The following is a 27,965-nucleotide window of genomic DNA, read 5'->3' as shown; positions in this document are numbered from 1 at the left end:
TGTGTCTCCCTCTCTCTCTGCCCCTGCCCCCTTGCTCTCGCTCTCTCTCTCTTTTTCTCAAAAGTAAACATTAAAAAAATGAAAAATGTATATTCAAACTTCTGAAGCCTCAGACCAAAAGCCAGATATCAAGTGGCCACCTTGCGGATAATCCCTGTGTCTCGTGTTACTCCAGCTTTCCTTTCCCTTCCCACAGTGTCTGAGGCAGATGGGAAAGCTCATGATGGAATGCTGGGCTCACAATCCTGCATCACGACTGACCGCCCTGCGCGTCAAGAAAACACTAGCCAAAATGTCAGAGTCCCAGGACATTAAACTCTGATTTGAGGGGAAAAAACAAGCACCTCTTGAGAAAGCCAGTAGATACTCTTCTGTTTGTGGGCAGAGCAAAAGATGTTCCAGAAGCATCCACAGTACAAGCCTTGAACACCATCCTGCTTCCCAGTGGGTTCAGCCTCACCTCTCAGGGAGCAGCCTGGACAAAGAGAAGTTCCCAGAAACACGTTCTTACCGTGTCTGTTTGTAGGAGGGAGAAACCGCTTGGGTAACTTGTTCAAGATATGACGCATGTTGCTTTCTAAGAAAGCCCTGTATTTTGGGATTGCCCTTTTTTTTTTTCTTCAAAAGATGCTTTAATTTTGCCAAAATAGAACAAATCATGTAGATGTTTTAAGGTTTTTACTATTATAGTTTAATAACAACAAAAGGTCTTCCCAGAAATTCTGCCGGAAGGCAAGTTTTAAAATACCTTTTTCCATTAGTATAATTTTGTTGCACTCTTCAAACCAAGAGACAGTCTGTGAAGTTGGAGAACACAGAGTGGAACTCCTCTGAAAATCTCCCCGGTTCTGCCTCCTCAGACCACTTTGGCCAGCCCTGAATTTAGGGGCCGCCACAGCAATGTGAATGCACCTGGGTACAGATGCCACCTGTCTGGGACCTCGTTTGGGGGTTCCTGCAGGTGACCCTTCGTAGCTTCAGACAATATGGAACAAATGAAGGTTTCATGTGACTCTGTGAGAAGTAGTAAGTGTTGATGCTTTTCTTTAGAACCACTTTGTGTTTCTGATTCTTTTAAGGCGTTTCTGTCACGGTAAAATCCTTTCCTTTTCATTAAACACAAACAGAGCTGTTTTTAGGTGCAGAGAACTGACCCATGCATGTTTTTGATCTCTCAAACGAAAGGATTGATATTACATAAAATTGCCATCAGTTTTGTTATAAACAAGCCTCTTTAAAATAGAGCTAATTTTGCTCCTGTGTTGTAAGAAAAATATGTCAGTAAGGTAGAAGATGAGGCTTGGGGGTGCAAATGGCTTGTCTCTTATCTGTGCAGGAAAGCCCGCCTTAGAAGCACAAGGGAAAGTATGCCTGTCTTATTTTGTATATAGATAATGACAGTTTCTTTTTGTTATTGTCTGTCTCTTTTGTGTCTGAGTGAAGGGAAGGAGAGAAAGCATGTCATATTAATTTAACTAAATTTTAATTTAAAAGTAGAAATATAACCTCCAGAGGGGACAGCAGAAGAGAGCAAGTGGAGGGCACAAAATATTATGGCTGCTGTGATTTATTATTCTAAGATAGATATGGATCGAGCATACTCACCCTAAATGATAATTTCACGTCTTACGAGTGCTGACTCAGTTTATTTTATTTTCATGACGTTCAGTTCACTTGTTAATTAATTTATTTATTTTTCTTCTCTGTGGCACTTGTGCAAAGCATCTCCTCACCTACTCGGCTCTGTGGGGTTTGAACTTTTGAGGAACGTGAGTCAGATCATTGACAGGGCCAATATTCCTCAGCAACAGGAACATAAAGCTTAAAATTGTGCACACCCCTCTCGCCTGTATCCGTCTAGGTGTCCTTACTGTGGTTTTCTTTTGTTTCTTAGAGATTCTGCAGTGTTTAGTGAAGAATTGGGGAAGTACTTCTTGGTCTTTTTAAACACGACGTTCCTTCCAGAATACTCCAGGGGGCAGTGTTTTATAACACATTTTCACCAGTTGGTGCCTGAGGATGGAGGGTGTTTGAAAATGTGACAGCTGCATGAAAAATGAGAAAATATTCTCCTCACTTCTGGAGTAGGCCTGCAGCTGGTGACTTGTTCAACCTGAAAACGTCTTAGAGCACAGAGTGGTTGTGAGCTGTGCTTACAGTTTGGGAGAACATCAGGAGAAAGAGTGTTCTGTAGTCAGCATTCTCTTCCCAGTGCTTTAGAGCCGCGTTTTGTGTGTAACGAAGATTTTCTTAACCCTTGAATAGGAACAATGTTTGTTTCTCCCAGATTAAAAACACTCGTTTCCAAATAGAATTGTAATCAGAAGGCTGCTTTTAGTGAGATTAAAATCACCTGAATCGCAACCCAAAGGTTCCTTTCCCTTGGGTCGCATTGTATCCCCTGTGATAGCTTGGAAGGAATGTGCGCGTACAATGAAGTGTGATAATCATCTGAGCCTTGGAGAGAAACTTCAGTGCCTCTAAATTAGATAATCTACAAACAAATAAGCAAACATTGATGCCCGTTGAGTGGGGACGCAGTTGTGTTTCTTGATTTTCCCTAAATTTAAGCGAGGTTGGGCTTACCTCTTAGATAAAAATGTGTGTTATTTTTGGTAAATTTTTATACATAGGTAACTTCAATCAAAATACTTTGTGGGGAGGTGATGATTTGAAAGTAAACTAGATTTGTAGGGGGGACTTGGTTTCAATGAAGAATGGGAAGAAATTAAAACAGTATCCAAATTTCTTCTATATTATTTGTTTAGTTGTTTTGGAAAAATCTATAGCTTGCTTTCTAATCCTCAACCTGATTTACTCACTATGAACATTTAAAAATTATTCTTGATATATTTAAAAAGACCCATTTAGTTGTTAGTGTCTTTCAATGAGATAGGCATTTATTTATGAGTAGACTTTTCTTCGTATCTTACCCAAACCCACCTTATTTAGGGAATACTAAATTGTTCTTAAAGGGACTACCTACTCACTTCCAAATCATACTTTTTGATTTTTAAATTTTTAGTAGCTCAGAAGTGAATTTTGTTTTTTTTTTTGTTTTGTCTTTCAATAGAATAAGTGGGAACCTGAAAATTACTGTAGTCAGTTGTTTCCTTTCAAGACTATTTCAAAGACTAAGATTTTCTTCTAATCACTCCCTCCCCTCCGAGGGAATCCTAAAATATTAGTTGCTAGCTAATGTGAGTTTCGTATGCTAAGATGTTCAGGTTTATAGTTTATGTATGTGTGTATATATTATATAAATATATATGTATATATAAATATTATGTTCAGTTTGGAGTCTGGCACAACTCCATTATGTGGATTAGAGAGTAAAATATTATGGATGATAAAGTACTAAATGAAACATAATATTTATTTATGAAAGCATGTAGTTGGTTAAGTCACAAGTGACAGTGCTATGAACGTCGTGTATGAGGAGACAGGGCTTGGCCTTGCCAGACAGCACCGCTCACAGGCCACTAGTGACTGTTCTGTTTATTCTTCAAACATAAAGCTTCTTAGAAAACATGCCAAGATTTTGTTTCCAGGGAATTCCTTGACACATTTCGATTGTTGTGTACTCAGGTACAGGAAATACTGAATAACGACAGAATTTCGTGTTCCTAGAGTCATGCATAGTCATTAGACGTTACGGAGGTTCACGCCGTTGGTCTGTTCTGGTTCTTTGTTTGTGAGCGGGAAGGCACTGAAAGCAATTTTTTTTTTTAAACTTGAATAGTTCTGCAGTTCTATCTCTTTAGAAAACTCGGTCGCATAGCAGTGGAAATGAAAGAAGTGGCATCAGAAGTGATTTAATTTAGCAATTATGATTCCTCTTGTAAAACAAAACAAAGAACAATGCCATATTTTTTGGAGAAAAGTTGGCAATATATAAGGGGTTTTGTTGTCTGTTTCAAAAGAAGATTCATTTGTGTTCTTTTGGGGAACCAGTGCCTTATTGAATTTGTATATACTGTAATTATTCAGGACTAGGGAACAAACAATTGTATTTGTTACAAATTGTATATGGCTTTGTTTTAACATTCCCCCCTCCCCCCCCCCCCCCACTGAAATAAAATGGATTCTTTATCCCCTTGGAAAGAACATGTCTGTTATCTTATAGTTGTGCCTTTTTTCCATCTTTGAAAATGTCACATTGTAACAGGCGGGAAGGCAGCCGTGGAAGAAAATGATGCAGGTAAGCTTATGTGTTTGGTGGCGGGAGAGCGAGATAAATGGTCTGATGGCTTCTGTTTTCTCTGTAATTAGGAGGCACAGTCATCTGTTGAGAGCGAGAGTCAAGGTAGGGAAGTGAGGGCTTTGGGACAAGTGAGTTTAAAATTGCGCCGTGGAAAATTGCAGCCAGATGGTTACAGGCAGCGCCGAGGGCCCGGTTCGCGCATGGGACTGACCGTGTGGCGTAGCGGCCGAGAGGGTGGGCTGTGGATTGCCAGGCGGCCTGTGTGGAGCCTCTCATACCCTCAGTTGTGTGACAACAGACCTGTGTGCACCTCACAGAGACTCCTTTTCTGTCCCTTGAAGTTGAGAATAATATTACCTAATGTGTGACGCCGTCCTGAAGACGAAGCCCTCCACGCATCCGGCATGAAGTCAGCACTCAGCCATTGCTGAATATTAGCTGGCGGTACAAAGTCATGGTGCCACTTTCCTGCGTGGTTTCTGTCAGCTCCCGAAGTAGGCCTGGGGCCTGCAACAAACATTCACTCAGGGTTGAAGGTTTTCGGGCACATGCAGTCATGGATCATGCAAAACGCGGATCACCACCATCCAGGGAGATGGCTGACGTGGCCCAGAGAAGGGATTGAAGAGGAGGCGGCTGGCGGGTGGAGGGAAACTAGGTCCAAGGACAGAGAACCCTTCCGGGGTTGGGGTGGTGTACCAGCAGTGACAGGGGCTGCAGTCCACATGACGCTTCAGAGAGAGAGCAGTGAGGCTAAGGACGGGCAGGAGGGTGTGATCACAGGAGTGCAGGGATTTTGCTAGTGGACAAGATTATCGGTACCAAAAGAAGAACCCAACAGTAAGGCTTTTGGATAGGTCTTCATGGATCCTGGGGCCCCTGAGGATGGTAGCAGTCTAAGGAAAGGAAGGCTGTGAGGCCGAGTTCTCCAGGGCCACGGGAAAATGGGGGATGGTCTGTGAGGGCAGTGAGTCCGGACAGAGGCCGGTCGGGCCTGGTAGGCTGAAGCACAAAGCAGTGGGTTCCATGCAAGGGCCACAAATGACAAAGACCCCATCTTTCCTCCCAGCCGTGACACGTGGGGTATGGAAGAAGGAGGCTATTGCCTTTGCCCCAGAAACGGCGTCCCCTTGGACCAGAGAAAGCCCTCTGCAAAGGGAGAGGGAAAGGATTGGGTTATTTCTGCTTGGATTGTGAATCTCGGCAGGTAGGGTAGAAAGTTTAGTTTTGAGGGGATCCGTTGGAGACTGGGTCAGGAGAGAAGCCCGGGATCGTTTGGGCACAGGCAGTATAAGAATACTCCCTTAGTTACCAGGGACTCCAAAGTGTTCATGTGACTGGCTGCATTTAGCCAGCTGCACTTGGGCCAAGGGAATTCATCCCAGCACTGGGATTCAGATCGACTTGGCTCACGTTCCGTGGTTTTCACTTTCTCACTTCTGTGGAAGTATAGAATCTGAGCACCGTTTTCTCCCCTGTATATGGGATAAAAATACCCATCTGCTTAGGGCTCTCATGAGAAGCACATGAGATGAATTTGTGAAGTACGTGAAGGCCCCACCCAGCATGTAGCAGAAGCTTTTCCTCACCGACGTGAGTTCAACAGGATATAAGCTAGCGATGTTTAAGGAAGTCACAATTCACTGTGGGCACACCTCTTCGCCCCTCTCTGTGCCCCACTTCTATATGCTATGGCCGTTCATGGGACTTGAAGGGAGATGGGTAGTAAATCCCAGCTCAGGAGAACAGAACCTTCTCTTGGCACAAGTCATTTGTTACAACCCCACTCTTAGAAGGACTTTTGTTTCTGGAAAGTAATTTCTACCCTAGGTTCTGAGCTGCAGGACCTCTGGGACAGAAGAAGGTTCTTTGCCTGGTGCCTGTGTGCTGGCCCAGAAGGACAGATACAGCGGGAGGCCAGGCCTTAGAGAGCTCCGTAGTGTCCCCAGCCCAGGTCGCATGTCAGCGCCCTCACAGACTCATTTGGTAGCTCTCGTAGGTTCAGCTTTCCTAACAGGGATCCCAGCTACCAACACTCCAGAGTAGGGGTCAGTGGACGGCATGGGGGAGTCTTACCACCCTGTGCGTTTCTTTGAGAAGTACCGTTTGATTCTTTAATTGTATTTTCATCTTTATTTTTTAAGTGTCTGTTTATTTTTGAGGAAGTGCAAGCGGGGGAGGGGCACAGAGAGGGGGGAACAGAGGATCCGAAGCGGGCTCTGCGCTGACAGCAGCGAGCCCGATGCGGGGCTCGAACTCATGAACCTGAGCTGAAGTCAGACGCTCAACCGACTGAGCCACCCGGGTGCCCCTGTATTTTCATCTTTTTGGATGGAGTTGAAATCTCTAGTCCAGCCATAGAACCCACTTCTGCCTTTTCTTTTCCCGAGGTTCCAGTTCTATACACAGTCACTACTTCCTTAGTCCCGACAAACATTTGAGTTTGTGACCCCAGCTTTAAATCTGTCTGAAGTCACTGTCTCCCAGGCCTCAGGAGGGGGCATTTTCTCAGCATTGGTACAATTGTCATCCACTCCTGTGATCCCACCTGAGCAGGGGTGGGCAGATTGCGGTCCGTCCAAGGACACAGCTCCAAGTAGTTCTCTCACTAAGGGAGGAGCCGCCTTTGATTCCACTCGTTTCATGGCCATCATCCACCGCACGCTTGGAGCCTTCTGCTGGCTCGCTCTAAAGGGGTGACCGGGTGTCCTGTACCGGTGGCATTTGCCATAGCTCTGGGCATCCTGTGTTACCGGGCTCATCTTTCATGCCCTACCGATTAGCGTAGTTGTTTGCAAACAACTGATTTCATTTAAAATCAGGTCTCTGGGGGTAGAGCCCCATATTCTTTTTATCCACAAGGTCCCCAGGACCTTCTGATGCTGCTCTAAGACTGGTTCTCCCCATTTACTGCTCACCACTATCACCTGGGGGCCATTAAAAAGTTCTCAACAACCAGGCCACACCCTAGATTATAAAATCAGAACCTCTAGGGTCGGGAGTCAGGTACTAGCGGTGTGTTTATTTTGAGAGCGAGCTTGAGACGGGGAGGAGAAGAGAGAGGGAGAGAGCGAGAGAGAGGGAATATAAATCTTAAGCAGGCTCCACACTCAGTGCGGAGCCCAACACGGGGCTTGGTCCCATGACTGTGGTATCATGACCTGAGCTGAAATCAAGAGTATGGCACTTAATCAACTGAGCCACCCAGGCACCTCCAGGCACTAGTGGTTTTTAAAGCTACTCAGGTGATTATAATGTGCAGAGAGGCCTGAGAAACACTGATTCCGGAACCTTCATCCTGTCCCCAGGGGAGGCTGTGATTACCATCCTTGCGGACTCCGAGGGCTTTTCTGTCCGAAAGAAACGCAGGGTGACCCTTCACACAGGAGTGTTTTGTTACGAAGAAACAAAGGAGGTGGCACTCTGTTGCTTATAAATATAATTTATTACCTGTTTAAAAATTCTTTCTTACATTTTGTACATGTTGGCTGACAGAATAAATGCAGGCAATTTACAAACCAAGGGACTGCAGGAAAAACGGGGAGAGGCAGCAGGGAGAGAGAAGAGGCACACCCAGAGCTGGCATCCCTCACCTTCACCACACAGCGGCATGGTGGACGGGATGCCCAGAGAGCACTCCTCCACCAGGGGTTTTCTAGAAAAGGAATTGCATAGAAGATACAGCAAGAGGGAACTCCACAGCAACAAAAGAAGTGTTCCGTATCTGAAAAGCCCAAGTTGTGTTGTCGTGTTTCCAAAAGAAAAATGACAAAGCACAAAATCTCAATCCGACACTTCTGCAGTTGAACTGTTCCAAAGGGAACAGCAGGTGGATGACACAGGCTCTTCAACACAGACTGCTGGGGATTTCTCTCTGACAAACACTGCCTGTCTTCTTTAGAAAGAGCGAAGCGGAAGGTCACCAACTTGCTACAGCTCAACGTTAAACTCGGTGAACATGTACAACACTGACACCCAACACACACACAGTGATGATATTCCCTGCAATTGGCTGAATGCATTCTGTCTGGAGGGCGAGGGATTCGGTACCAATAGCAGGTCGAGGGAAGAGTGAGGGGGAGAACGCAAACCACTCAGCTTGTTCTGATTGCTGTCCTCTTTCTTTCCCAAGGCCTGGAGGGGTACGCACTTGAACTTAAGCCCCTAGGATTACAGGTGTCATATGAGACTTTAAGAGTATAAAAAGGCAAAGGCATTTTCCACTGGCTGTAGATTTCTTGCTCTTTTAAGCTGTTCTAAAACAGGTTTGTTTTAGCATGGAGAAGATAGCTCACGTCACGATTCTTGGATATTGCCTCACCATCGTGCCGAGGTGCAGAGGTCAATGGCTCATCAACTCCTAGGCTACCGCTCAGAGATACCGGCCTATGATTCACATTCTGAACTCCAGAAATGAGGGTTACTGCACCCTGGGTCAGCGCCATCAGGCTCAACAGCGGCTCCGATAGCCCCAATTCCAACAGATCTTTGGAATTGAAGGATGACACATAGAATTTGAGAATATTTATAATGGGCCCTGAAGGGTGATGGCCTTCGACAATTTACAATATTGCCGAGGCACAAATCTCAAATGGCATGTTAAGAGGCTGGTATACAGTACCAAATACTTTGGCTGGTGGGCAGCTGACTGTGTCTCAGGGCAGCTTCCTCGTTGTCTTCTGAACAACTGGTGTACCGGCCACAACTCTTGCGACATTCTGCAGAGATTCCCAACTTTGGATTCTGGAAGATCTCTTCAATCCCCGAGAGTCTAAGTGTACAGCTGGCTGGGAAACAGCCTCTTACCAACAGTGAGTTCTTTACGGTTGCTGGGGTTTGTGTACCAGCACATTTGTGGAGTTCCTGGTGGTTTGTCTCGGTGATGCCTCCCTCAGCCATTCTAAAATCGGTCGAGGAGCATATGTTACATTTGGTTGAATGAGCTCATTAGTATCCCACCACAAATCAATAGGAGGAGGGGACAAGCCTACCGGAAAAGCTGGGAGCCCTGAACTCTCCTGAAGACAGATTTTTTTAAGTAGGATTTCTGAAAATGGGGGCAAGCACAAGGCCAGTAAGCCTGAAGGATCAGAAAGTTGTTAGTCTTAGTTCACAGGGAAAACCTACCCAGTGACATACGTTGCCATTCCCCCCTCCCCCCACCCCTGCCTTTCCAAAATAGCAGGTTTTAGGCATGAATTCTGGAAATACTTATGACTCCATTTGGCTAACTTGACCTGTATGGACACAGGTTTAAATTAACATTGGTTGCAATATATTTATTCCCCTTATGACTTATTCCATTGAAAAAAATCATTAGAGAATGCAAGGGAAATCTTTGAAAGTGATCATTACAGCCAGAGATTATACAAATATATTTCTTAGGGTAGAGAAACAGCACTTCATTGCACAGAGTCAAAGTTGTAAGGATTTCATTCAACATTAGTTCAACAAGGGTAAAAAAAACCACACAAAAACAAAAAACCCAAAGTGTAATAGTTGGTCCTATGAGGCACTCGGAAGGTAAAAAAAATGTCTTATTACCTTGAGATAATAATAAAAATATTTTCCTTATTGGATCTATAAAATCTAATGCTCATTGACCACTATCATCTTTACAAATAATTGGCTTTAAGCAACAACATTCTGATTCACAAAAGCTCCTCTATTCTCAAAGAAGATGGATAAAACCCAGTTTCATTTCAGCTGTTTCCATGGTCATCCTTTCCCTCATTGGCCTTGGACTTGCACTGAGGTCTCTATGTGAAACAGATAACTTGTCCAGAGCAACTGCTCAGCAAAAGCTAAAGAAAACTCACATTCAACTTCAAGACTGAAAATTCAACATGTAAACTTCTTCTACATTCTTTACACTCTCTTGCAGGTCCTTATATAGTTTTTATTTGCTTGACCCCATGGGGGCAGACCATATACTGGCAAAGGCTTGTGAATTCTAGGAAGTTAGTGATCACCTTACTGGCTCCCTTCCTCATACGTGGATGACAGAAGTGGACCGAAAGCATATCCGCTGTGTTCCTGACAGTCATACACATGGGGATACAAAGGATGAGAGCCTCGTTTGCTTCTCTCCAGAAGTAAAATGTCTTGATTCCACCATCTGAATGCTTACTTTGAAGGTATCTAACTTACATGAGAAATAAATATCTTAAAAAAAATTACAGAGTACCTAATTTCCAGAGTGTCCTAAACTCAGTCTCCATGACTTCTTCCTAAAGAATGGCTCTACTGTTTGAAAGTTAAGAGAGTAATATCTCTAAAATAATAGTACATATGAAAATGGGTAATGGTTTTACAGTTGAGTATTGGACACCTCACCCAAAATATTGCCCTGCCTTTGAAGAAGTCATCTGAGGATGGGGATTTTTTCCTTGTAGCAGAGGTGAGTGTCCACATTGGTGTCCACACAGTTTGTGAAAAGGCTGTTCTCTGTTACATGTTTGTCATCACCCTGTGTCCAGTTACCAGTACTGAATCCAGTTTCTATTCCTCCCAGATCACTCTAAGGAAATCTGAATGAATGTGGTGAGAATAAAATGAAAATGGGATGAGACCTCTGCCTTTAGACACCCACATTCAGCAGAAAGGAATCTTCCTTCCAGTCCTGGTTACCAATCACAAATCTCCCTTCCTTAGACACAGTTCTGTCATTTGCATATATAAAACTTATTTGTAAGCGGATTCTTCTTACATTTCCAAAAATAAATATTAGAAAACTAAATGTAAGAGATTTAAAACATCCAAATCTCAATAAAAAATGTAAATGTTAAACATGACAACTCTTCAAAAACTGTTTTATACAGAGATTTATGTATTTCTATCATTCCTATTACCCCAAACCAACTTGAGGCATACTGTGTGTGAAAGAGTTGGTGTACTAGCCTCATAATGACATGGAATTTTTATGGGTGATTTAAGTAAAGAAGTGTGACAATAAGAAAACTATAGATTTGAAGTGAAAATTTGCCCACGTGTGTCCTAAAGATCCTGACTGTTTAGCTATTAATTCCCTTTGTCAAACAACTTTACGTGAATTTTTGTGACACTAGGATAGATTGCGTTGTGCACCACTAGATGGCACTATGCACAAATGATAGGTTTCTTTTCCCCATCCCAAAGAAGTAATAAGCGCGTCCTTCCTCACAAGCTATATAGAAACCCTAGGAATCAAAGGCAGGACATGTCACATAGAATGATGGAGTGGCTCTCTATGAAATGAACTGTTGAATCTGGACCTTCTAAGTTTGAGAGCAACCTAACTGCTATTATTTTACTCCAAAGGAAAAGGAAATCAGAATTCGTAGGGAAAATTATTGGACATGAATGGTGTGTTGTACGTAAGGGAGTTGCCATTCACTTGATGGGGAACATAACAGGTTCTATGACAGATGAGTACCTCACTTACAAGGAATCAACCACTCTTTCCTTTCCACTAGGCATGGAAGTTCCTTTGAACATCCTTCAGATTTCTAATTCTTGATTTCCACAGATGACAGCTCCCCAAACCAGTATTGATGAGCAATCTTGAGAAGTTATTTCAAACTGAAGTAATGGACAATAGCAATCTTTTGTCCTCCTCTTTGTAAAAAAATATCTATTTAAAAATCTTTTTACGTAGCATACAGTGTTACTATCTTTTGGTCAAATACGCATTGGTACAAACATTATCCACTGAACTTATTACTGCAATCCCTTCCTTTCACGATAAGTGTAACATGTTTTTATCTATGGTGCAGGGGTGGCCTGAGAGAGACAGGTTATGGAAAATATGCCCCAAACAGAAGATAAGAAACAAAAACGGTGAGAGAAGAGGCTCCATAACAAGGTATCAGTAGTTCCTCAATGATGAGGATGCCTTGAGGAATCTTGGGCATACTAAGAAGTCACCAAAATAGAAGAGGAAATATATGGGTAAAGAAGCAGGAAAATATCTAAAATGATTTCTAGTTCAATGCCAGTCAGTAACCTCTATACCTCTAGCCCAAAAGTGAACCACGGCCATGTTTTGAAGGTTCTGATTCATACGCTTGTTGTTCAGTTGTGGCTTGGCTTCTGGGCTATTGACCCTTTATTTCCCACCTGTTGAATGAATGGAGTCCCTGGGTTAAAACCAAGGGCCCGTGATAATTCTCAGGAAATACCATAGTTTACACAAAGCAGTCGTTTGACTACTTTTTGGTTAATTTTTTTTTTTAAATTTTAAAAATGTTTGATTAAGACAATAATAGAACATAACTTGCAACTAGTCAGGAAGGCAAGTGGTCCCCAAAGAGGAAAGAAAATGATAATAAAGGGATGCCACCTCTTGGTGAGCAGCACAAAGACAAGGCTGGGAAGCATGACAAATAGGTTACAGGTAAGGATCATCCTCTTCAAAGCTGGAACTATTTGGAAGGCATACTGTAGCCTGGGCAAGAGACTAGCTGGCTCTTTATTGATCCAGATCAGCATCCAGTGTGGGCCTCAGACTGATGAATGAGACTGGAGACATCACAGGAGAAGTCTAGCATTTTAGAACCTTGAGAATATCTAATACTTCCACCCTTTCATTGGACACGTGAGGAAACTGAGGTCCAGGGAGGTTCAATGACTTTCCCAAGGTAGCACAGCTAGACAATGACAAAGCCAGAATGTGAACTGGTTTTCCGATTGCCAGTTCGGAGGCTGTTCCTCTATGCACACTGCCTCTAAAGTAGACAGAGTACCCTGGGGGAGTCAGTGTGTAATCACATAACTACAATATTCAGTGAACTTTAATAGAGAACGCTTCTCCCAACAAGACTCGGAGGAGAAAGACCTTGCCTGAGCAAGCTGAAAGAAGAGACTGACAAAGCCAGTGAGCACTGACTATCTTTCTGGTGCAGAAGGATGCAAGAAAGATAAAAGGTCAAGGAAGCAAAGCCTTTTAATTAAACTGGTGACCACGCCCACCTTATGTCAGAAGAGTGAAGCAGGTCTAGTCAATATCTAAATACTAACAGTACTGCTAACAAAAACAGAAGCTAAAAGAAAATCCTTTTACTAGAATACCTGTAAATACTCATTAATAATAATAATGATAATAATAATGATACCTTTAAAAAAACACCTCAAATTGCGTATTACAAACACACGTGGTGAAGAAATGCTTGTTTGTGTGGCTGAACATGAATCACTGTCTTCCCTGCATTGCTACAGCTTTGTTCCCAGAGGGCACCAGATGGGTGCCCTCAAGGAATAAAGAGTCTTAGTTATTTCTCCTTTACACTTAGATTCTCCACCTCCCTGATACAAACAGTAACACTGGTTCTACAAGTTCTAGAAACGGAACACCAATGGAAGGATTATCTGAGACACTTGATGCACACAGTTTGTAGCAAAAGTCTGTGATTTCTCTGTAAATTACTAATCTGAAATAGACACAACAAACCGTCCACAGCTTCAACTTCAAATGATTTAAACAAAAATAGAACGAGCCATGGACAGTGTCCGCATCCCTGTCCAATTTGATGTAAACAACGTTTGTAGAAATTGGGTTTGTTAAGAAAGTTTATCCATATACCTGGATAGCAATAAAAAGCGTTTCCTAGGAAACTGTAAGATCCTGTACCACACAGCATACAGCCCAACTAAGAGGAAGATTAGGTCGATTTCTAAATTCAAGGTACAAATTTACACAATTGTTCTTAACTCCTGTGATGATGTCCGAGTAAAGTGGGCACGTGTATCAGCAGTTGTGTTATGTTTTCCTTCTCTCTCCTGCTTGCAGTCTTGCCTTTGAAACTCATCGGTCTGGGTCCATTCTGGATTTCCTTTTCAACTGTGATGCCCTGGACGGCCACAGACTCCCTGTGCATTGCCGTCCTTCATTTCCAGTCCCAGCACGAGTCAGTACTGCCCTTCCGCTGCTAAAGACACCACTGTCTCATGCCTTCCCATTTCTTCCAGGACAGCCGCCAGCATGCTCAAATTTCCATCTGGGAAGTTCTGTGCTTCCCAGAGATCCAGGATTACGCCAGTCGGGCTCGATTTGGTAGCAAAGTAATTCAAGTACCTGTAATTGGGAATGGGAGAGTGTGCTGAAAGGTGAGATTTACAGATCTATTTTCTCTGTACTAAACCCTTCCGTCTCTCCATTTGTCTTTTAAGTATCCGGGTCCCACTGGAGAAGCTGTGGTTTACAGGGAGCCATCCTAAATAACTAGCACATGCTTAATTAGATCAGCCCCAGACAGGAGATGTGATGTTTAACTTTGTTAACCTCAACTCTGAGTAAGATAATTTAAGAGGCGAGATGTCTACGGATCATATCCTAAACAGGAAATCAAGACACTTATGTTTTCTTTCCAACCCAGGCTCTGATCATCTTTGACAGATCATGCCATGTCTTGTGTTTGGTGGTGATGGCAACACTCCACGAAGAAGGGCTCCTGAGGTCTCTTTATAACTCAGTATCAATGCGGTGATTAGCATGTTAATTAACCATCAAGCATCAGCTCTTGTTCAACCGGAGTTGAGGAACAATTACTTTAAGTGAGTGGATATATTATTTAGGGCCATTTAGCCCATCAGCTTTGCAAAGTGGATCACAAAACCTGATCCTTATCTTGTCAGATAAGCCCAGGATATCTCTCAACAAGGTGTCTGCGAGACCAAGATGGAAGATGCAAAGAAGCCACTTAGTAAGGGTTTGCAGAATGACAAAAAGTAAATAGGTAAAAATAAAAGTAAACAGGTGTATGGGTAGAAAACAACAAATGTTGCCCTAAGTCTCATGGGCATCAGCCCCGGTGCTCTGTGTCTAACAGAAACAGGAGCCCAGCCATACCCACCTGTCCAGGTTCAGCTTATGGGCCAGCATCCGCCAGTCATGACCTCTCGTCTGCGGGGCATCCAGGCTGCTACAGAGCTTCTGTCTGATAGGTGGAGGGATGCTGAAAGCACTGGGTCCCGTCACGGTGGTGATGGTGCTCGCTGGGTCCAGCAGAGGCAGATCGATGCCAGTAGGCTCCTGTAGTTCAGGCACAGGAACAACACAGCATTATTTCCAAAGACAAAAGCAATCTCTATTGAACCAATCGACATAATGCCTTGCTTTGCGCAATAAGAAGAGAATGGCCTCTTCCTGGCCGAAAGCCGGGACCTGACCTGGCCGAGAAGAAGAGGTACCTTCTGTGCTGACTTTGCATAGCCTTGAATGTATAGGTTTTCGTTCTGGGCTGGGCTTGGTGGAAGTTCTGGTGGGATTCGATAACAGCCTTTCGCTCATCCCGTTCAGGATGAAAGAGGAGAGAGGACTATCAATCCTCCTAAAGGTTTAGATTTCAAGAGGGGAGAAATGTTCGAAAGGGCAGTTCTTTGTGAATGAACAGATCTGAGATTAGGAGGCTGGGAGTTCAGAGCTTCTAGAAACTGTCTTGACCCTGAGGGGAATGCCCTGGGCAAATGCCCAAGTAAATTCTCTCTCTAACCTCTGCAGAAGAGGAGTCAGTTTTGCTTTTGTTGAATGAAATGGAACACAGCTCTCCTCCAAATGATATCAAATTAAGACTAATTTTTTACAGAAAATGGTGAACACAGTAGATTGCCTTAGGGCAAGCTGCTAATGGCATCCTCCAATTGCTGTACACCCTTATTTTTGTTCAATCTAATTTTAGGAGAGAAAATCATAAATTGGCTCTTAAAATAGTTTCAGCTCATAAAACAGCACAAATGCAAAATCTGAATTTCATCTGCAGGAGAAACTCTAATCATTTTCTGATCACTTCTGCTGGTTAGGAAAGCAAAAGCAAATGTTGCCTGGGAACTATTAAAGCAATAAAAGAAAATCCACTTAATCTACTTTAAATGTCATCTCTCCCTCTCTCTCTCTCTCTCTCAGAGCAGGTAACTCCTTGGTGTACATAATTAGTTGCTGGAGGATAAACTAGACACAGTTTCAGTCATCATGTAGTCTCTGGTGTCTTGCAGAGTGCTTGGCTCAGGGGGTCAGTGCCACCACTGTCCAGAGCCCCCCAAACTGCTCCTGCCCGGTGGGGATCACCGCTGTCTGTGTCCCAGTGTTCAGTGACAGTACGTTCTGTATTCTGGGGCCAACTGCCAAGGCTCACGGCTCGGCTTGTGCAATCCCACTGCACAGGGTCCATCCAGGGGCCGGGAGGGCACATGAGAGCAAAACTTTTTTTTTTTTTTTGGCCATAATACACACGATAGGGTTGGCCGCCATCACAGTATTTGGCCTCAAAACCCCAAAACTGACAAACGGGACTGAGGATTCCATTTGCTCCTCTGTGCTCATTCCAGCACATACCAGTTAAAATACTGGTATGAATGAAACACATTAGCAACAAAGGGGATTTGGGGTCCCCCAGTGAAGACACGACTTGTAGATCTTTCCCCACATCTGACAGAGTTCCTTCCAAGGGACCCTGAAGACAGAGGAATCCTGACCTCAAGGGCACAGGACTTAAACAAAGGAGAGCAGAAGAATGACCCAGGGGCAGGTGATGGTGTTTATCAATGCATTTGTGTTGGGGATTTCTGAACCGAAGGACTTCAACACTCGTATTAGGCAAAAATGATGTATGTATGGGTTGGGAGGTGGAGGGGAAGAGAAATCACGTGGTATTTCCACAGCTTAGTGCCATCACCCGTGCTGAGATCCTGCTTGCTTCCTATCTGGACAGTAACCACAGAGCCTAGAAGGAAATGCCGCATATCCCCAGGTAGGACTATCCCTTGCTGGCAGTGAAGATTAAATTTGCGCCTGAAGCAACAAGGAGTATGCTCTGGGTGGCTCAGACTTGCTTCCCCAGAGAGTATGCTTGCTGTTGGCCACATCTCCTTACTGATTACCTGTGGTCTATGCCAGACTAATCTTCCCAAAGTGCCATGCTGATGTTTCTCCCTTTTCTCTCTTATTAAAAAGCCTTGGGGCGCCTGGGTGGCTCAGTCGGTTGAGCGTCCGACTTCGGCTCAGGTCACGATCTCGCGGTCCGTGAGTTCGAGCCCCGCGTCAGGCTCTGGGCTGACGGCTCAGAGCCTGGAGCCTGCTTCCGATTCTGTGTCTCCCTCTCTCTCTGCCCCTCCCCCGTTCATGCTGTCTCAAAAATAAATAAAACGTTAAAAAAAATTAAAAAAAAAAAAAAAAAGCCTTAAATGCTCCTCCTACCACATGGAGTCCCACAGTGAGGGATATCTGTGCCACCTGCCCCCTTGGGTGGTATGAGGCCTGAGGGGCGATGCCTGCATAGTACGGGTCTAGGCCTGACATGCAGTAGGGGCCTCATCCTCCCGTTCTTCCACCACTTCACAGTCCGACCCAGGTTGCCTGGACAGAACTCAAACTCTCCTCAGACTGGACCACTCACTCTTCCTAGTGCCTTTTTAAAGGATGGACCTCTGATAGTTCTGCCCTTTCCCTTACTCTTTGCTGGGCAAACCCCTCAAAGTCTGGACCCAAACACATGTTGGGGTGCCTCCCCTGAGCAAACCCACAGAAAGTCACCAACCTGGGACCTCTTGCAGCACTTTTCCCGGTCCACACATCTGCTCTGGGCATGTTGGCCATATTTATGTGTTATTTCTTTTGATTCCTTAAATTTCTTGGAGATGAGGGTATTTTTGTCATCCTCAGAATCCCCCTGGTACTCAGCACAGTGCCCTGCACACAGATGCTCCTCAATTCAAATTTGGTGAAATGAGAGAAAACATCTTTCCTCGTACAGAAGGGGGATAAAGGCCCATCCCACAGAGATCCCGACAGAGGCCCAACCCACAGAGTAGTGTGTTATGCATCCTTCCAGGTAAATGTGGCTAATAATACGGCTCTTCTCACCGTTAAATCCTGAAGTAAAGGCCAGGTAAAGGCAGGCATGCCTCTCGGGAGGGTTTGTTCATGTATTCTTGTTGTCAACCTTTTCCTGATGAGTAAAAACCGTTACCACTTCATGTGTGCCTTCCAAGTCTGAGTCACCAGCCCTGTCTGCTGTGCCTATTTATTTCTGCATGGATGAAATTAGTCCAATAGGGCACAATTTTTTTGTGTCTCTTACCAGATGGCTGACACAGCCTTGGAGGTAAAAGAAAAATATACATCTATACTTCCATTTCCATTTCTTCTAGTAACTTCAGTTGTTATTAGTTCTTCCTTTACTTCCAGGTAAGAGTAGAGTTTACTCTTATGGAATGCTTATTACAATAATCGTTTATGATATTGGTACCATCTGTCTCTGATGTTATGATTCCCTTAGTTAGACATACGATTTGTCAACATTAGCCAAACAGCTGCTGTGGGTGACGGCACACATTTTCAGTACTGGGCGGTGGAAATAACGTTCCACTCCCATACTCTGACTCTTCTTCCTAAAGCCACTTAAAAAAAGAAAAAAAAAAAAAAAAGATTTTCCTGGGGTGCCTGGCTGGCTCAGTCAGTTGAGTATCCGACTCTTGATTTCAGCCCAGGTCGCAATCCCAGGGGTGTGGGATTGAGCCCCGTGTCGGGCTCCACACTGCGCACGGAGCCTGCTTGACATACTTTCTCTCCCTCTGCCCCCTCCCCCATTTGTGCCCTCACTTTCTTAAAACAAAACAAAACAAAACAAAACAACAGCAACTAGATTTTCCTAATGATTGTTTAAACGGGTTCTAGAAAACTGAAGAGTAAGTGCATGAGATGAGTACAGCAGATGTACACAAAGATTATTCTAGCAAATGTAGGAAATTATAACTGTTACTATTATCTGGAAATCTGTTAGTAAAACAATTGACTAATACTGCCTCCTCAAGTTCCACCTTTTTCAGGGTTGAAAGCTATGAACTAAAGCAAGGTATGAAAAACCAGCCTGGGAACATAAGCTATCTCCTTTACCCTGAGAACTAATACTTATTTATTTACTTATTGAGATTTATTTTCCATTCATTTCTTTTTACAGTGGCTGGCAGAGGTTTTATTTTATTATTTTGATAAAAAGGGAATCTAAAGTTTAATTTGATGACAGATGCCACGGCTTGCAAAGGCAGAGTTTACTCAAGAATTCAGTGATCCTAATAGCATCGGTGGGAGCAGTAATGGTGAACATCAACTGAACATGTGCTGTAAGCCAAGTTCTGTGCAGTGCACTTACTACCATTCACTCGTTCCATTCTCACAACAGACCCAAAACTTCATGCTATTATTACTATGATTATATCAATTTACATAGGAGGAAACTGAGGCAAGAGGGGTTAAGTAATGGCCCATATCCCCATGGAACTGTCCATTTGGGAATTTCCTACTAGAGGTCTTTGCGTACAGCTACAACTAAATGGAAGGTCTGAAGAGCCTTTAAATTTCCCTCTCTTCTCTACACTACTTTTTCCTCTGGTGTTGATGGATAGCTTCCCTGTTCTTACTCTGCCCATATCCCTCTTAAAAAAAAAAAAAAAAAGTAAAACCTTTAACTACTTACATTTGGGCATGCATTCATGCCCATATTTTTACTCTTTCAGACATTTTCATTATTAAACCCATCTCTGTGAGACTAAAGGCTTTGTCTCTCCTTCAGGAATCTCTGGCCAAAGCACCCAGTGAAGAACAACTGTCTGGCTCTTGACATCACCATGGTCTATGTCAAGCACAGCCTGGTCTCCCTGGGGGGCAACAGGTCCTTCCTGACTAGACAGGCCAAGGGCTATGGCTTTATAAATGACTGCTGGTGGCTGCCTTGAGTGGTGGGTGGCTGGGGGGCGGGGGCAGCACATTCCTGGCAAGTCAGCTCATTCTTGGAAGATAGCACTTTGGAACTACAACCCCAGCCCACCTGCCAGCTAGCCGTGTGACCCTAGGAAGGAGCCCTGTGCGGGAGAAAGGCACCACAAATGGCGCCTTTTCTCTGTTTGGTTACGGTTTGTCAGTCACAGTGTACCCCTACTTGGAGCTTTTGATGAGGATAGGGGGCTCAGGGCTCTCCAGATCAATTGTTCAGAGCCGAGCCTTGCTCCTCAACATCAGTACCCAGCCCCACGCGTCTGTCCCCCTCTGTGGGCCGCATGCACCCGCATTCAAATGCTAACCACGGCGGTGGGACTCAGTGACCCAGAAGTAAAAGCAGCAGAGTGCCCCATAATACCCAAAGTCATCTGACTCCAGTCATTTCTGACCCTCCCTCGGTTAAATGCGCTTGTGCGTCACGCGCGGGCAAAGGCCTCCGAAACCACAGAAGGGATGGCCTCTCTGAGCTGACCGCCACCAAGTTTTGCAAAAGAAATCACCTTTCCTCTACGTTGGCACGACAAGGAAAGTCCTTAAGTTGGGCTTACACTATGCAAAACTCTTTTCCCAGCGTGGGGCTGGCGGCCCTGGGGGAGGGGCGCGCCAACAGCTCTCTTTCACTGGCGGCCGTGCCTCGTCCAGCTTTTCATCAGGCCGCGAACGTTCGCACTGAACTGAAAGCAGGCATCAAAGGAGCAGACCTCCTCGCCCCCCTCCCAAATTCCGCGGCCTTTGTTGTCCCTGGAGCTGGGCGGTTATTGAACTCTGCAGACCCGCTGGGCCCGGAAAGTGAAAACACCCTCCGGAGCCAGCAGGGGTGGTGCTGTGTGCCTGGGAGATCGGGCCTGCGCACCGGAGGGCCGGGCGGTTGCCATGGCGCCCTGACACCGAGATCATTCCTTATGAATGTCACCAGGGTCTGTGACTAAAGTTGTTTATGAGTCAAAAGTCTCCCGAAACTACAGCAGGAAGTGATGGCCGAGGCCGGGCAGGCTGTGGGAAAGGAGGCTGGAGCATCCCGGAGCGGACGGGCTCCCCCGTCCTCGGTTTGCTATGGAAGACAGCCCTCAAATGCAACATGGAGCGCGCCACACGGCGCAGGGCCACATTTCATTCGTCACCGCGCGTGACACCGCGAGGGAGAAGCCGTCTTTTAAATCACAGGCCGTCCCGCTGTAGTCTTAAAAATACGACAGTCCTGCGCTTTGTGGTTCAGCAAGCAGCGCGGAGCTGGGCTCCTCCAGGCCCCAGGAAATGTTGCCTTCTGACCATTTGCCTGATTCCTTTTCCTTTGTTCCTCCAGGGTGCAGGGTTTCTACCGTTCAAAAGGAGGACAGGGGAGAGTATGGCGCTCCAAGGGGACGCTCTGGGAAAAGTTACTCCATGTACACGCTGCTTAAATTAAACCTTACACTTGAAATTCAGATCTGTTGTAAAAAGTTAGAACACGATCCTTAAATGCATGTCACTAAATATAAAAGCCTTCTTTCTCCAAAAGGATTTCCTATTATATTCTTTTATATCTCTGGCTCCCTGTGTTCATTAAAAATAGTATTCTATTAATAAATAGGACCTACAGGAAGCTTCTCAGGACTTCCCACATGGCCTATGCTGAGATACCTTTATCCTCCACACCCCCTCTCCCTCCCAAGGTCGTTCTTTCCCCTGATTTCAGAGGCAGCCAAGAAAGAGCTTCTTACCTCTGACACGGTGCAGTTTAGCTGGAAGATCTGCCCTTCTCCTTCCACCTGTCGCACGCAGAGTTTGCAAACCAGTTCCACTGTGTTCAGGCTGAATCTTTCCAAGGTGAAAGTGCAGTGGAGGTTTCTTTGAGACCCACTCCATATATGATAAAAAGGAATTTCCTAAAGGGTATACAAACGTTAACCGCCAGTGAGGGGCTAATACCAAAAGCGACTCTCAGACACTGCACGGCCAAGTCCTTTTCTCAGGATTACAAGTGACCTGATTTCACCCTCACAACAGGCTTAGGGGTAGGGACACTCCAACCCGCTTTTCAGATGAAAACACTGAGGCCCAGAGATGTTAAATCTGCCACCCTCCAATCCCACAGCTAGTAAGTGGCAGAGTTGAGATATGAACCCAGGGGGTCAGCCTCCAGAATCCATTTACCTAACCAGTCTGCACTTCTCTGTCGTTTACAAAAGAAGCCATTGTAAGTGATTTTTCAAAAGTTTAGCAATTCCCAAAATAAAACCTACACACTCCAGTCATTGCTCATTAAAAGGAATCCCTGCCGTGGTATTCTGGAGAAAAGCAAAGAAAGTCTAAAGGGTAAAGCACTGATCTAGTTCACTTTCATGCCTATATGCCCCCTCTGCACAGGACAGGGGGGAAAGTCAGAACTCACTGGAAGTGGGAAACTGTGGGCTGCCGATTAGCTGCCACAGAAAATCCTTGGCCTAAAAAGTGGCAAGCCTCTAACAGACATAAATTTTCTAAAATTCTAGACCACCTTAAAGAGCCCATCCTAGAATCTTGTTCCCATAAAGGAAAGAAAAGGTTGATATGTTTAAAAAAAAAAAAAAAAAAAAGGTGGGGTGAAGTGGGGTGGGGGGAGAACAATGGTGGTTAAGAACTAAGGCTCTGGAGCCAAATTCAGTACAAATGCGAACACTCTCCCCTTGCCTATTTGGTGACGTGGGGTAAGATAATCTTTCCGTGCCTCAGTTTCCTTATCTGTGAAAAGGTAAGCGAAAGAGTAGCCTAATCATAGACCTACTGGGGTTGAATGAGATAAACCAAAGTGCAGGAGTGTCTGGAAGATGTTACAAATTCAGCCAGTTCAAGGCTTAGCTTGAACTAATAGCAGATTATCATTATAATTAAAATAGTATTTTCCATTATGATTGCACAAAGGATACAGTTCATAAAAGGGAAATATTTCTGGGGTTTTATGGCCGTTGCAAAATAAGAGAGAGAAGAAAGCAAAGGAAGATATTTAGTGAGAAAGTCAAAAGCCTGATCCCTCTACCAAGTGCTGAGTTACACAGAAGGGTCTGGTATGCACCCCTTATGAAAGCCTCAGACTGTTAGCAAGCTAAGAAGTTTGTTTCCCACAGTTTATATTTAAGTACTAGATATATGAGACTAAGAATGAACTAGAAACCTTCCCTTCACTCTTAGTATGTTCACTGACTTGTATCAGTAAGTCGCACCCAGTTTAGCTGCAGTGCTGGGGTGTGGGATTGGATTTGCATGCATGTAGACGCGGATTCACAGATTATCGAAGTGTGCCTGCATCTCCTGGGACTGGGTATGAGGCTAGAGATTGCGTTGCACAGCCTCCTGGGAGCTCGGGCTCAGAGATGCGGGGGTAGGGGGGCAGTGAACAACCCTTGGAGAGGCCTCTGCTCTCCCCATGTATCCATGCAGTGAGATTTTGGACCAGTATTTTTATGCTATTATTTAATAAAATCCTGACCACATTTTATTTTCAGGTGCTATTTCCACTTCCAAATTGGTGTTCCTTCCAAGTTTTCAATGTAAATGTATTTTCCTAGCAAGGCTGAGGCTTAATTTGTGTCACATGTGATAACACGGTTCTTCTGTTTTTCCTTATGAAGGCATTTTTGAGGCTGTTCTGATCAATTCGATGTTAGCATTTATTCTGAAAATGAATTGAAATGATGGACTTGGAAGTCCTTTTTACTAAAAATAAAACAATAACAGTACAATTATTTAAAGGAGAAATAGGAAAAAAAATCTTTCAAATATTCTATAATATTTTTCAAAAATCCTAAACTCTAAACCATTTTAGAGAAACAACTACCGATGCAGGATTAATTTCAAGGAGAGGAATATCTGATTTCTAAATAACTTCAGACCTTTTTCCTTTTTTAAAAATGTTTACTTATGTATTTTTGAGAGATAGAGGGAGAGAGAGAGATCGAGAACGAACCCCAAGCAGGCTCAGCACTGTCAGCACTGAGCCCAATGCGGGCTTGAACTCATGAACCATGAGGTCATGACCTGAACCGAAACCAAGAGTCAGACAACCAACTGAGCCACCTAAGCACCCCTAGACTTCTTTCTTGGAGCTGTCTCCAGTCCTTTGGTTCAGCCTGGGAACCTTACCTGATATTTTGCCAGCAATTTGCTTTTCCAGAGGGAATGGGTGATATCGTGAATTGACAGGCGCAGGTTGTGGGTGCTGCCTTTAAAATGAAGAGCCTTAGGTTCTTCTAGGAGCTGTCCTCCCATCTGTCTCTCAAGCTGCAATACCTCCTACAATGACATGCCCAAAGTCAAAAGCAAATTACTGAATCGTATGCCTTCTGCTGGCCGGCCGTCTCATCAAATGCGTAGTTTCCTCACCGGGCCGCCCCCACACCACAACCAACTGGTACACACTCCCTCTTCTGCAGCCTGGAGACCCTCCAATTGAAGCCCCTGCCAGTTTGTATGTTACTGGATCCACCTGACCATCAACAATCTACATCATATGCTGTGAAGCAAATTCAGTACAGGCTGCATTTCCCAATGGACGAGTGGAAGATTTAATCAAATCCTGGAAAACAACAATCAGAGCCCCAAATGGGAAGAACTCCAAATGAAAGCAAAAAAGAGGTAGGAATATAGATAAACAGTTGAACTAAGTGGATTTTCAATGAACTTTTAGGGCAAAGGGCAACCCCCTAGAAAACAAACCCATGTCTTGGACCTGGTAAAACCAGCCAACAAGTAAAGACCTGGAATTCATTTTGGGCATTTTTTCGATTTTTTATAGTTTCTTTACGTACAGAAATAATAACATTTTTTGCTTAAAATTATCCATCGCACACTTCTTGATCATCAAAAGTATATATACTCATTATATGTCCTATTAGAGGAAAATATACTAATACAAATTAGGAAAGTCTGTCAGCACCGAATATTGAACTAAAGAGTTACTCAAAGTTGAAAAACAATGACCTCATCTTTCAAGAACCGCGGCTGATCAAAAAATTTGCTATGTAACTTTACTTATGCTATAAAGATGTAACATGAAGACAAATTCTAAATCTACTTCCATTCCTCAAACAAGCTAATGGGAGTTAACGAAGCATTTCCAAGTACAGCTGTAATTATCCAAACAGCAGCAAAGCATAAGTTACCAATGAACAAAATATCCCGAGTCTCTGTGGTTGGAACCATCCTGTGTACTTTGCTTCTCTCACGCTTTAAAAGTTTTAGTGACACACATATGTAGGCAATTTGTGATCTTTCTTTCTTCCTTCCTTTCTTTCAGGGTTCAGGAAAATAAGGGATTTTATAAAAATATAAATGCAAACCACTAACTTATTTTTTTGGTGACATTTCAGTTGAAAGCATGGGGTTCAAGAACACAGGAGCTCATTCAGGTCCTTCTACACGCACCTATCAGGCACCTACTGGGGTACCGAGCACAGATGGGTCACAGTGGAAAATTGTGAGGATGGGAACCAGATTGCCCGGAAATACATCCACGTTGCATTTGTTGAATGAATTCTAACCCATGCACATGGAGCCCCATAAGTGCAGAGCTTACCGACATCATTGATTAGCTGTAAATAGCTCATTTCTAGCTGCTTCTTAGTGGTTCTTAGCATCCATCATCTTTGAGCCAGGCCACTATTCTGAACAATGCAAGCTGCTGAAAGGTCCTCTAAGATGTAGGAAATACTAGGATCATGTGGAAAATGGTCTCAGACATGGGTTCCTCTAATTAGTGTTTAATGGAAGAGAAGAGGCAACAGCATGTTGACAGAGAGACGAGCATGGTCCAGCTGCTTCAGAATATTTACATTTAGAGTATTCCACCTTGCTGACTGATGAGTAGCTATTACTTGTGACAGGAGCCTGAGCAGTCGGCCAACTCTCAACCGGTCAAACTTCTACCAGGACATATATGTTGTGCCCTGGCTCTGCTGCACCCATAGCTCGGCAGGCTCCGAGGGTCCCCACTGAGCCACACCAACCTACCCAACCCAGCACTGCACACACGTTCCTCGTGGAACACTTCACCCTCCATTCCTCCACAAGAATCTGGCCATGTGGAAATGAAGACGAATGAGAAAAGTGAGGGTTAATTGCAGTTTCTTCTGCTTCGGCAGCAAGGCATAATGAGCTTATGTTGATCATGTTCGGTGTCTAGTTAGCATAATAGGGAAAGCTGATGTTCCCAGTGAACCTGGCACCTGACAAATTCTAAAGCTAAAATGATGTTTGTTTATAAGCCGTTAGAAGAAAAGAAACATAATTAGAAATCTTTGAGATTACAGTCATGCCAATCAATCAGTTCTAGCTTCTTTCCAGTACACCCTAATTACCTCATCAAGACGTCTAAAGAGCAATCGATAGTAATTATCTGATTACTATAGATCTTCATTATGTCCAAATTATCTCCCTGGGATGTCTAAAAGAAGATACATTGTATTCTGGGAGGAAATTGTACCCAACAATGTATAATCCACACCCCATTCCTACAATCAACATAGATTGCCAGAGGATATGGAGAACATTATCAGTTTTCTTGGCGGGGAGGACCATTGAAAAAAACCTCAACTGCCTATTGGCCATGACCTTGGAGTCAAGAAATCTAATACCATATTTGAATGCAAAGTCTGGGTTGGAGTCAGCCCAAGAATAAGGCTCAGTCCTTGGTTTCTTTGGCCTTGACCTCAAAAGTCATGTTTAGCGTTCTCACTAGTGGGAAAAGACTGGGCTGGCTTGAGCCTTTCCCCCTCCTCCTCCTTCCTCTTCTTCTTTTTTGAGAGAAAGTACCAAGTAAAATGCCATTTTAAAGATAACAGAGCCAAAGAACACATCTCTACATTCTTAAGCTTTCTGATACAAACAAAGCTGCTGACCTCTCTGGGAGGAACCTAACTTTTTTGTCCACTTTGATTACGCATGAACCCTGGTGAAAGATAAACTACCCATCGCAATGTACTCATGCTTAAAGCAGAGGCCTCTCTGACAAGAGACCGCTGGCTCTTCACTGCTACCTCTGGGAGAAATTGGCCCTGGAATAAATGATTCAGTAAGGAATATCCTTACCAACCTTAAATTTAATGTTCCCTGAAACGTAGCAACTGATATCACACTCAGCATGTTTGACTTCAAGGAAACATAACAAAATAAAGGAGAAGACAAGAACCAAAGCACAAATTGAAAATATTAAAATGTGAATTAAAGATATTGTATTCAATAAATAAAACAAGTCTTTGGAAACTAAAATCATCTACAACTACATGAGTCAGAGATGACTTAACACATAGAGCAAATCCCATATACAGCTGACCTTTGAGCAACACAGATTTGAACTTCAGGTGTTCTCTTACCGATTTTTGGGGGGACAAATGATGAACACTACTGTAAATGTATTTTCTCTTATGATTTTCTTAATAACATTTTCTTTTCTCTAGCTCACTTTATTGTAAGAATACAGTATGGAAAGCACATAACATACAAAATATGTGTTAATCGCCATTCATGTTACTTGTAAGGCTTCCAGTCAACAGTAGTTAACTTTTGGGGGAGTCAAAAGTTATATGCAGATTTTCAGTTGCACGGGGGTTGTTGCCCATTGCTCTCATATTGTTCAAGGGTCAACTACATAAATTTTGTATCAGAGGGAGAAGAAGCAAGCCCACTTGATACAATGGTCAGGCTTGTGTTCCTATTGTTAAGGTCTTAAGTGTTATAATTTCAGATGTATGACATAGCAGATCGCAGTTAAAAATATGCTGTAACTTGTATTTCAAAAAGCTTGATTTTCTGCATTCCTGCTGCATGAAATCATTTTGTTATATATATGATACACATAAGTAAGATGACATAAAAATAACAAATGTACAAATCAATAAGATATACCTTTAGAGTTAAATGCTTTCCTCTCCTTAATCTTCCCGAGAGCATTCATTCAACATCAGTCAAACACACATGCCCTGCCGGGAAGCATGTCAGGCTCTGGGGCACACAGATGAGCCAGTCCCCGACCCTGCCTTATACCACTCACGGCGGGGAGAC

At 43.8% G+C, this 27,965-nt stretch overlaps 2 protein-coding genes across 16 annotated transcripts in view; one reads left to right on the top strand and one right to left on the bottom strand.

Annotated features, from left to right (window-relative positions):
- BMPR1B (bone morphogenetic protein receptor type 1B) overlaps nt 1-4,109 on the top strand; it is a 418,825-nt gene extending 414,716 nt beyond the window's left edge. For all 13 annotated transcript variants that reach the window (XM_086704546.1, XM_086704545.1, XM_086704542.1 and 10 more), the window contains one exon: nt 197-4,109. In XM_086704546.1, coding sequence (XP_086560672.1) covers nt 197-322 — 126 coding nt within the window. In that variant the 3' untranslated portion in view covers nt 323-4,109. The remainder of the gene's footprint in view (nt 1-196) is intronic.
- A 3,521-nt stretch (nt 4,110-7,630) lies between these two features.
- The window catches only part of UNC5C (unc-5 netrin receptor C), a 362,171-nt gene continuing 341,836 nt past the window's right edge, over nt 7,631-27,965 (bottom strand). For all 3 annotated transcript variants that reach the window (XM_086704535.1, XM_025921473.2, XM_086704537.1), the window contains 4 exons: nt 24,051-24,200; nt 21,653-21,817; nt 15,034-15,212; nt 7,631-14,255 (listed from right to left, as the gene is read on the bottom strand). In XM_086704535.1, the coding sequence (XP_086560661.1) occupies nt 14,090-14,255; nt 15,034-15,212; nt 21,653-21,817; nt 24,051-24,200 (660 nt within the window). In that variant the 3' untranslated portion in view covers nt 7,631-14,089. The remainder of the gene's footprint in view (nt 14,256-15,033; nt 15,213-21,652; nt 21,818-24,050; nt 24,201-27,965) is intronic.

The sequence above is a fragment of the Puma concolor genome, chromosome B1 (assembly GCF_028749965.1).
Source record: "Puma concolor isolate L17-30 chromosome B1, mPumCon1.1.hap2, whole genome shotgun sequence".
NCBI lineage: Eukaryota > Metazoa > Chordata > Mammalia > Carnivora > Felidae > Puma > Puma concolor.
The sequence above is the reverse complement of the archived record's forward strand: the minus strand, read 5'-3'. Positions and strand labels throughout refer to the sequence as shown.